The 11,231-nt window shown below is 40.5% G+C and overlaps 2 protein-coding genes across 2 annotated transcripts; both read left to right on the top strand.

Annotated features, from left to right (window-relative positions):
* The first annotated feature begins 2,967 nt into the window (after positions 1-2,967).
* LOC141045783 (uncharacterized) lies at positions 2,968-6,151 on the top strand. Its single transcript, XM_073536320.2, has 3 exons — positions 2,968-3,155; positions 4,962-5,130; positions 5,475-6,151. Exons 1-3 carry the CDS (start codon positions 2,968-2,970, stop codon positions 5,646-5,648), a joined length of 531 nt encoding a protein of 176 aa, XP_073392421.1. The 3' UTR covers positions 5,649-6,151.
* LOC112286698 (uncharacterized) lies at positions 5,475-10,480 on the top strand. Its single transcript, XM_024528845.3, has 6 exons — positions 5,475-5,563; positions 6,158-7,065; positions 7,186-7,313; positions 8,145-8,224; positions 8,439-8,473; positions 8,734-10,480. The coding sequence occupies exons 2-6, from the start codon at positions 6,231-6,233 to the stop codon at positions 9,612-9,614; spliced, it is 1,959 nt and encodes a 652-aa protein (XP_024384613.1). The 5' UTR covers positions 5,475-5,563; positions 6,158-6,230; the 3' UTR covers positions 9,615-10,480.
* The last annotated feature ends 751 nt before the right edge of the window (positions 10,481-11,231 follow it).

Here is an 11,231-nt window from a genome sequence, read left to right as displayed (position 1 = left end):
ATATATATAAGCACATCAATCTAAATACAATAATGTTTGATGGATTTATTATGTATCTAGACTAAAAAAAAATCTTTATATGAGTTGAATTCCAAAGTATTCTTGGATTTGCTACTTGTTTATTATGTATTAAAATGTATGCTTGTGTTTTAATTCCTAATTGATTGTAGAGAACTTTAACTTCATCAAATTCAACATTTGAAAATTCCATGAACTTGCATTCATAACAATATGTTCAATATAATTATATTTAATAATTTTTAAAAAGAAAGATTATAATTAATAAATGCTATACAAACTATAAGACTATATTGCTATATATGTATTAGAGATGCATACAAATTAGTAATTACCTATATAAATATGTAGAAGTAAATAGAAGTAGATAAAAGCAAGTTAATTCTATATTATCTTCTATGGAAGCTTCTTAAAAGCTTTATAGACACTACTTTGAATTTATAGGTGTCTTTAATTGACTTTTTGGATTAGAAACATGGTCAACAAGTTGACTAAGTGCCACAAATGTTGTTAGCTTGAAGACCAAGCTAATTATGTGGTCTACACATAGAAAAACTTACCTTGTAAGTCAAGGCATGTGTCCTATAAAGTCAACACACATTGAAGATCATATATAACATCGCCACATAGTCTTTAGTTAAATAGTATATATAGAAACAAGAGTGAAGCCCTCTTCACTCTTGTTAACTCCTTTCTTGCTTCTAGTCTAGTTTTAAGAGTCTCAAGTTTTGTTGTCTTTTGGTAATAAGTCTTTCTAATTTCTTTTAATAAATGTATTTCTTTATTTTTATTTTCTCACTCTTTCATTGACACAGATTTTATTGATTTATGCATCATCTTTTAGTTCATGTCCTTGACAATATGTCAAAGTTTTTGCATATTTTGATTTATTTTAGTCTCAAAATAAACTAAAAGATAGCAAAATGGTATTGATTTTATTTAGAAAAAAAAATAGTCACATTATTATAATTCTACATACATATCACAATCTTCATTTACTTTAGATAGATAAAATTTATGTAATGTTAATAAAATTTGAAAAATATTAAATACACCTTATAAATTTCTATTTCTACTCTCTATGAGATTTTTGGGTTATTTCTAAAGCACTTACATATATACAGCATACTTGTGAATATCTTAATTCACACTAATTAAGTTCAAAAAGGCATGCATTAGGATGTCTAGCAATGTTGCTAAAAGGCTTCTGGTTGTACTCAACTTTGGTATTTATAATATGCTAGAATTTATCTAACTTATATAAGTGTCTTCTACATAGTGTCAAGGATATGAACTAAAAGAAGATGCATAAACTTGGAAAATCTGTATTAAAAAAAAAAGTGACAAAATAGTGATAAAGTTATATATATATATTAAATAGAAATTGGAATGGCTAATGCCAAAAGACAAAAAAAATTAGAGACTCTTAAATCTAGTTTAGAAGCAAGAAAGGAATTGATAAGAGTGAAGAAAGCTTCACTCTTGCCTCTATATAAACTATCTAACTAGGAGCTATGTGGTAATCTTCCATAGGACGTCTAATATGTGTTGACTTTGCAAAACACATGCCTTAGCTTACAAAGCAAGTTTTTTACATGTAGGCCACATAGCTAGCTTGTTCTTCAAGTTATCAACATATGTAGCACATAGCCAACTTGTTGACTATGTTTCTAATCTAAAAAGTCAATTATATATACCTATAAAATCAAAGTAGCATCTATGAAGCTTCTAAGAAGCTTTTATAGAAGATATTATGGAATTAATCTACTTTTATCAACTTTTATCTAATCATATAGGTAATTATTGGTTTACATATGTATGTCCATGATACATGGATAGCTAATCTTCTACATGGATCCTTTACAAATTCATTTTACATCTATTGAACTCTTTGATAAATCAAGTTTATCTTAATAGTCATATTTCAGTACAAACTTCTTTTGAGCAAAATCAAAGTGTTGCTTTGTAAGAGCACAGCCTTGAATGTGAGCAAATGCCTATATAGAGTGCAACATCTCTTGTGAGTTGTGGAAAGTTTTAAATGGAGATAATATTTTGTATAGAATACAACTAGATTGAGGGTGTTAGGTGGTCTATTTAGCATTATGGATACTTGAGAGGCAGCCCAAAAGTCACATGGGGGGTGGAAACAACAATTTTTGGGGTGTATTTTGCATTGCCCTAAATTTCATATTCCAAGTAAAATCTGCTTGTGTTGGAATTAAAAGAGTTTGTAGATAAGATTTCACGATTGAATACCAATTTTGTTTAGGGGAATATAATACACATAATGAGTTTTGAAAAGTGGAAAACAAGTCACACTTCCATTGAATCAATGTGTGAAGATTCTATAAATGTATTAATATTGATGTTTTGATTAAAAAAAAAAAAAATGCAGTAATCTTTCTGCAGAGAAATTCAACAAAATCCACTCATATTCCTATTTCATTCCGTATTTTTTTTTGTTATGATCACTCCTCTGCCATAATATTTTTAATAGTCATAAAAAATAAATATAAATATAAAAAGGGTACTCCTACATGAGCTACATTATGTCTACAATCGTCAGTGTGCAACCACTCTTTAAAGATATTAAAAATAAAAATATGTTAAGGGTTAGGGGTTTCTATAAACATGCAAAGCATGCAGGATTTGAGCACTGAAAAGGACATCTGAATTCCAAATTATACATCATTATGACAGGGTATTCTCTTTAGAATGAGTTGAGAAGGAATAACTTAGATCAAACAAACCTCATGCTTATAAACTGTTGTGAAAGATCATGTCATAACTAAAGTAGTCGGTTTATTATTAATATGCATACAACTACAACTATCAGTCGCATTCCAACATGGAAATTTTCCCTTTTTACGGGTGGGTTTGTTAGAAAGTTTCATCTTAACTGTCAAAAAGCAACCCAGGGTGCCCATACGATCATAAATTCAAATCATGATTTTGAATCTGGTGCAAGTGGGAGAAAGGCCTTGGAAGAAGGGTGTACCTGCACTGCTATATGTGGAGGCATTGGCACCGGAGATGGAACCGGGCGGGGGCTGGATGCAAGCAGTGCCATGGCGATCGTCAAGAATTGTAGCGAAGTCTGCAGAACGGGGAAGGGAGGACGGGGGACATCTCATGTAAGTCGTAATGCTCCTCATGCACACAGCATTGCTTTCTCCTCCGTATGGCAGATACGATTGCCCCGTACTCGCCCGTCATGTTTTTGCCTTCACTTCTTAGGCTGCATTTCCAGTTTTCGTGTTGCTTCAACCTCTTCTCACTCCAGTTTGTGATCTACTAGCTTATTTATTTTCCATAGACCGTGTGTGTCTGGGAGAATAGTATCCTTTTGTTTGAGTTGATTGTATTCTTCGCCCTAAGGTGGATATTGTTCAGGTGCATGCGCACTCGTCATCCTGGGGTGACTCTACCTTGACTTGCCGAGAGTGTCGTAGCTTTCGGTGTGACGATGATTTTGATGCTCCTATTTGTCGCGTAAGAACTTGTTTGTCCAATACAAATATTCATTAGTGGTTCGCTGTGATTATTGAGGTTTCGTTACTGGGTTCCGTTCCTCGGTCCCAACCTTGCGCTATGAGATGCCAGATAGAAGCTCTATGTCGAGACAGCCGCAAGTCATTTTCATCGCTGCGACGGAGGGCGCTATCAATAACGGTTCTACTTCTTAGACACTGTAGGCAATGCTGTTCTACCTGTTTGCTTAATCTACCTCTTTGCTGATGTACTCCAGGTCTTCTCCGCAGATTTCACACCCCTAGCTAGACTTCACATAACCCAATCTATCGCAGTGATTGTTTGCCTTAACCCTAAGTTCGATTAGGTTTTCCAATTGCCTGCATCCCTCACCAATGGTCATCAGCACTGACGCAGAATTTATGAACAATCTCCGCAAATGAGGCTCGATTCGTAGAACCCTAATAAGAATTCGTCCACTGTCCTAGCTCAGGTTCAGTACCAGTTGGAGTGAACCTCAAACTCATTTAGTAACTTAGAGTTCAGAAGCTTCCATACCCACAAGGATACTATAGCTGTCATCGGCTGCCAATGGCGCCATGAAAACTCTTTTGCAATATTAGGTGATGACGCAAATCCCCCACCCCAAGGCGGCACAGAACAAGCAGCGTCCACATGCAATTTTTTTTCGGAATCTTAAAGTTACAATGTAGCTTTCGGTAAGGCGAGAATTTGTGGAGGTGATGTTGGTCCCTCAAATGCAATGACTCCGCTCCAGAAACGACTTGAAAAGGTGAAGCCGTTACACGAACCTGGAAACACTCGCCGTGGCAGATACAGTGCTTTCCTCGATTACGACCTGACAAAGCTGCCCCATGCAAGTTGCATAGAATTTAGTAAGCGATGGAGCTGACCCGGAATATTGAACTGGATTAAAGGGTACAGATGTTCGCAAAGGAGATTTGTGAGCTCTTATCTCTACGCCGTTGTCATTATGACAAACCCTAAATCGCCACTATTGTCGTCCATCGCTGCAACTTGCGACGCAGCGGGTCACGATTTACGTTTCAGTAGGTGAAGGAGAATCTAGGCCCCAAAACAGGACAGTCATCTAAGTTTTTCCCGAGATGGGATTTCTAAGAAAGGCAGCTGCGAACCCTGCACTGCAATCAAATCTGACAAACCAGGCTTGCATGACCGCCGAGACACAGAGAGTTGACAGACATGCCCGGGAACCTACATGCATGCTCTCTCTCTAGAACCACATGTAGCTCTAATCTGCGCTCATTTTCAAGGCGCTCCTGCATCTATGCTCTACGTTGTTTTCGCTTGGCAAGTGCTAGGGTTTGAAGTCGGAGAAATTCGCTTTGTTGTGTTGTTTTCCCTCCAAGTATTGCGTATTTTAGATGGAGGGTTATACTGTGCCCGATTAGATATTTTGATATTTTCTCATCTTTTTCTTTTTGCAGCCCGTTCGTTATGGTTCTGGATCAATTTTCTTGCGATGACGAAGCTGGTCGGCGGGGACTTATGTGTAACCACTCCCCGACATCCTCAGTGCCGAGAAATTGCACGTTGCCGCCTCACCTCAGCCGCCAACTTCTCACCGCCTATCTCCACATGTACCCAGTCTGTGTGGTATCTACGTGCACCTCTAGTTTGTGTTGCCTTGACACTGACTCTAGCATTGTTTGACTCCTTTGAAGCATGTGCTCGTAGAGGGTGAGTGAGCTCAGTGTGAATGCTGTGCTCAGGAATTGCCCGTAGTGTGCCATGTGGCAATGCCACTTGTTGGGCAATTCTAGGAACTTCACAGAGACCATTGCATAGAAGCGTGCCAAACTTGGGTTCACTTCACTTTCCTTGTTCTTTCTTGAAAGTCAGTTCTCTCATGAAATAAATTTCATTGCGGTTGTCACCTGCACTGGAGCGTTTTTTCATTCCGATCCTTCTGACCCCACTTTTGTGCTCTGTGCTGCCAGGAGGACGGGTCTCGGTCTCGGATAGACCTCGAGGTTGCAATCTTGAGCTGTTGTTACAACTCGATGTGTTGGCATCGCTACTCCTCTTTGTCAGTTCAGATGAACTCTCATCTCAATCTACAAAATTTTCGTCGTACCTGGAATGTCACTAAGGATACCAGTCAGCCGCAATGATTTGACTATAATTTCGTTGTGCTCCCAGTATACACGTAGTACTGTGATTTCGGTTTTAGTCTTGTTCTCTGAGATTGGATGGGGCACGGCGAGAGCTCCCTTGACATTAACCCGCCTGAGCTGCTATGATAATCCCGTTACTCTGCTTGCTGTAGTACCTCAATGCCAGTCCACCCAGGATACAGTTCCCTGGGTATTCATTCGTTTTGGAATGTCGCTGCTTTCAGATGCAGAAAGAGTTGGTTTTCGCCGCGTGTCTTCTCGTCGGACTCCACATTCCAATTGATTCATAGTCCATAAGTAGAATCTTGTCTCCTGCTCTCGAGGTTCTATGTTCTAAGTGGGTGTGTCTCAAAGTCGACCAGCCTCGGGTTCTATTTACGGCGATTGGGCACCGGAAATTTCCAAAAACTTCCGGAATTGTAATACGCATAATTCTGCAAATAGGATACTAGTTTACAGTGGAGATTAAACCTCATTCTGACATTGTTTTTGAATTTTGGTCACAGGATAACATTGTTGTGGTTTGAGACGTCGTCATTGCTCCAATTCCATACTTGTTTCAGCTCGTGATTTCAGAAGATGCGTATCCGGAAGCAGCAGCCGAGGGGTAATGCAGGAGGGGAATCGTCGGGCGCGAATCCTGGCCTGGGAAGTCAAGGACAAGAGCTGGTACAGAGTTCTAGAGGAGTGAAAGACAAGCCTGGAGACGAAGTGCAAATGGTTAATAGTGGAGAGGGAGTGATAGACGAAGAGTTAAATGAAGCAAGTGGGGCACGGCAGGTCCGAGTGGGAATTGAGAGAGTTGACTCTGCATGTCGGTCCCAGTACACTTGGCTAGATAAATTGCGGCATTCCAAAGGTTTTACCGAATTGGAGCCTTATTCGGATTTAGAGGAGTATGTGAAATCTTTATCAAAAAGGGACGGTGCTAGTTCATCAAAAGGGGGAGTCCAAAATTCCGAGGAAGTGGTTGAAGGGAGTGACCCGAGCCGGTTGGTGGGGGGTATGGATTCGCAACTACAGCAGTTACCGAGCCACGGGTCCGTTTATTCCGAATTGAGCCCCAAGCAAGCTAGCTTTGGTGGGCTGGAGGGAACTTTTAGTCCTGTTTTATTCTCGTTTGATGATAGTTCAAATGTTCCCACTTGTATCCCGAGTGACCCAAGCCTTCAGAATACGTTTGGCAACCAGCAGTATGCTCCTGAGAGATCGAAGGACAGTGGGAACGTTTTTCCCGAACAATCTTTTGATGCTTCCGGTCCACCACCATATGATGCCTGTCAGGTGGCTGAGGACTTGGCGCTTTCTTTAGGAAGGAAAGAAAAATACGAGGAAGAGGTGCGACGTCCTCACAAGTGGAAGCGAGATAGGTTTGAAGAACGTGCCGTGTCTTCGGACAAGATACACCGTGCAGGTAACAATATCAACACTGGTTCCGAACACTTGACATCCTCTCTGCTTCTTAAATCGTGAAAGAACTGTGGCTAATGCTCCCGAAGATGTATATACTTAGTGATGTAAGCATTGTATGCAGGGACAAGTTCTGAGAAACCACTGCATTATGAAATTAAGAGTCGGACAATGGAGGGTCTATGTACTGATATTTCGCTCCGACCTGCCATCGTTGAAGCAGGGCCATTCGAGCAGGGCCGTGTTAGTTCAGTAAGTTCAGCAATCTATGTACATTAACTGTGTTCTTCCTTTGCAAAGGTGATCCGTATTGTAATTTAAAGAGATCTATGTTTATGCGCTAGCTGATGCAGTCCCCCGACGTTCTGTCGATTGATATAGCGCGTATTTTAGATAAAACCTGAAGTCGAAATCTGTTAGTTCTTTCGGCTGGCGAGTGCTTGAAGCTCAATCACCAGTTCAACAGAAGCGTTCAGTAGTACAATTGAAAAGACGATGGCCGTAACTGAGTGCTACAGTATTCGAGCGCTCATCTTACCATGTGACAAGTAGAAGTTGCTGGGCCTACCTCATAGAGCTTATAGAAGTGCACATGGATGAGGGCAAAGCTGTAATCGAGACTTACAGCTGAATTACAGAGCTTCAATGCCGTGCAAGATGCATTATTATTTATCTTTGGCTAGAATGCTGTGCGCAGAGCAAAGACATTTGCTCTGAAGGAGATTTTCTTTCTGCCATGTCTTGCAGGAGGAATCTGGACATGGATTCTTTTTGATGCTTGACTATCTATCATGCATGGACTTACTGTCGGCGTGTATTTTTACAACTAGCCCTTGAACTTGCGTCGCAATATCTTAGCTTAAGCGTGCATTTCCGGTGAGATGTGACCATTTTCTCCGGACTTACCTGCTGCAAATGCTGTAGGATGCGGCTGCTATGGACTTGGTGTAATCATACTCTACTTCTTTCAAGGGAATCTATGCATAAAGTATCTCTACAACAATTTGGGACTGAATCACTTTGCTCCATTACCTAATCGTGGTAACCTTGAACTTACAGTTTTTTTTTATCTGTGACCTTCAGACTCCTGCGCTTGTGGAGACGAGATTCGGGGTTCTTAAAAAAGACCAGAATCAGGCTTCCGCCGAAACTCTACAACGAAGGTTTTTTATCTGTACTTCGTTTATTGACCCATGCTGCACCGTTTTTATTTGCAAAACACGGTTTTAATAAGCCTCAAAAAATCGCACTGGTTTTTTATTCTTAAACCTTGATAACGCATGCTATTCATTTTATTCTTGAAAATATCTTGAACTGACCTGTACGAATAGTTATAAGTATTTGAGTATGTTGATATTCCTCTGTGGTTTTGGACAGGTCTGGCAGGAACAGGAGAGTCTCCTCGTTCACTGGTAAGAATAAATTATCATCATATGTATTTGTCTCAGCGTATTATTTTCTAGCACGTACATGTGCGTTTTGAGTTGCCTCCTTCAACCATAATCCGTTTTAGTCGGCATTGCTCTGTCACTTCAACTTGTGTTAAAAGTGCTGTCAGCGCTCGAATACTGAAGCATCTAGTCAAATTAGCAACGAAATGGTTGGTCAATTTAACTTTCTTGCCTATAGTTTGATGCTTCACCTAAAACTGTTCCATTTTGTTGAACGCCAGGTGCAGTTACAGGGCATGATTCACATGTAGCAGCCAAAGCCGATTCTCCTCTGTCGTTATCAGCAGATCACCCAGCGCAACAGCCGAAAGAGAGCTTGGCGTTTTCACTGTACACAGTGTGTGAGCGAGCTGGTAAGGTAGGCCTAACAGCGAGGGAAGCCATGTCTGATATAATGCACCAAGGTTTGCCTGGCCTAGAAGATAGTGCTGTTCAATCTAGCAGACGGATTGCCAAACAATTGCGCAATTCGCCCTACTACATGGAAATTGGGGATGGGAAGTTTGCTTTGTGCAGTGCAGTAATCGACACAAAGCAGAAACTTATAGGTGAGGGATCATCACCAAATTTGCTACGGGACGATTCTTTACAAAACACGAAACTGTGTGAGTCGAGCACAGCGGATGACTCCAAAACATCTACTGATGATGAGGATAAGACCCCGATGCTTCGCCAGAAACGGAAGCGCAACCGTGTTGCTTCAACGCGAGAAGCTGCATCAGAACCAGAGACTGAAGTGAAAAGTAGACCTGTGCGAAGTGGGCGTCCGAAAAAGCTGAAGTACATGAAGCAAGAAAATGCTGAAGAGCTCGGCAATCAGTGTAACCGGACGGATGGAAAGGGATGGATTTGCCCCCTGTTGGCAAAACCCGGGTACCAATTATGCGATCATCACCTCGACAAGCTGCGATGCAAGCCGGGAAGTAGATCAAAGAAGAAGAAGAAGAAGAACTTGGCTGCTGCACTCGCAGATGAGGCAGAGGCTACCCATACGCGTGAAGAACCTCACTTGGTGGACACAGCTGGGCACGAATTTACAACTCCTGTAGATAGGCGGACAGGTCCTTCGGGAACCGACTCTCCCGAGGACTACCCGGGTTGAATTATACATATTTCTACATATGCTAACTTACACAGCGATTATCGATCCTGATGATTGAATGCATCTAGCAATCCTCTGGAGCTCTACCAAACCGTCAACCTAATCCATTCTCTTTTTACTACATGGATACGAAGGATTCTTCATTTTCTCCAAAATTGTAGTAGGCTCATGGGCTTCGCTGCACAAGGATTGCGGGGCCGTCCCAGTGGTGGCAGCTTCGACGTTCCTGTTGGAAGAGCAGATCAATGCATTCTGTTATCGATTTGTATACGTAGCTCGTGACGTCCAACCCCGTCTCTGGTGTTGCCCTGCGTCGGGATCCTGCATCTGTAACGTCGCTTTCGGACTGCAACATCTGTCTGCAACGTGGTGCGAGCTCAGTTTTCATGACTAGATCGACCAACACTAACGAGTGGGAAGCGCCAGATTCTGTGCAGCAGGTCAAGCATGGCCGGAATCGAATACACCTCAGCCTGACTCGCTATTCATCTGCATCTGAATTTGAAAAGCGCAGGCTGAGCGGTTGTTTAGGCGGGAAATGGGATTTCAAACTGAGCCAAGTGTTGCGTCTCCATTCTCTCGCTCTCTCTCTGTCTCTGTCTCTGTGTCTCTCTCTCGCCTTGGAACCAATCCTCAAAAGGCCCCTTTCCCACGAGTGGTCCCCACGAAGATTCCTTCCCGAACGTTGCTCCATGAATCTACGGTTCCACGATCTTCATTTGTATTGTTTTTTTTCCTAGATTTCCTTCTTCATTGAGACCAAGTGTTTGAGGGGCTATGTCTTGTTCATGTGCTCTTGTGCTTTCCTTTTTCTCTTCTCTATTGGGAAATTATACATCGATAATCACAAATTTCTGATTTTTGTTTTTGATTGTTTAGGGTGAAAGTGTGATTGCAATGGTTCTATGTGTAACATCCAGGAATGGGATAATAATATAAGATAGTAATCTGGAGTCGACTTACTTTTGCAATGACGTAATCGAAACAACTGTTGTTGATAGTAAAATCGGTTTGATTTTCTCAATTTTTAATTAATTATTTTAATTATGATAAATACACTTTGACTCAGGTATGTAACAATGTTTTCCGTTTCAATGTTACTGCATTAACTCCAGTATGTATCAAAGATAGTTTATACTCTGGATGTGAAAACATTCAATTGGTCTTGAAGTGAATTAAAAAGAGAGCATTTGCCAGAACATGTAATCCATGCGTTTGAAGTAATGTTTTCGGAAACACTGTATATGTATGCATAATGCTTACTTACAGTTACAGTTTACTTCAGTTTATACTTTATGAGTAAATTCAGTTCAACTTTATTGAAAACATAAACATTGGTTCATTTTAAAAATTATGTAACCCAGTATTAAAATGTAGTAGAAGTAAACAAAATCGATACTGCATGTGTTGGTAGAAATGTTGATAAAGTTGACTGAAAACTGATGTGCTGAGTGTTCATAACACCATCAATCTGCAAACAAACAAACAAACTATATATATATATATATATACATGTTTTTATAAATACTCCTCAATTTGTAGAAAAAGTCTTTCTGCATCTTAGATTAAAATTAGAGAATTGTTAGGTGGACACCCTTTATTGTAGTTCTCTTAATT

Source organism: Physcomitrium patens, chromosome 9, assembly GCF_059467195.1.
Source record: "Physcomitrium patens ecotype Gransden chromosome 9, ASM5946719v1, whole genome shotgun sequence".
NCBI lineage: Eukaryota > Viridiplantae > Streptophyta > Bryopsida > Funariales > Funariaceae > Physcomitrium > Physcomitrium patens.
The sequence above is the reverse complement of the archived record's forward strand: the minus strand, read 5'-3'. Positions and strand labels throughout refer to the sequence as shown.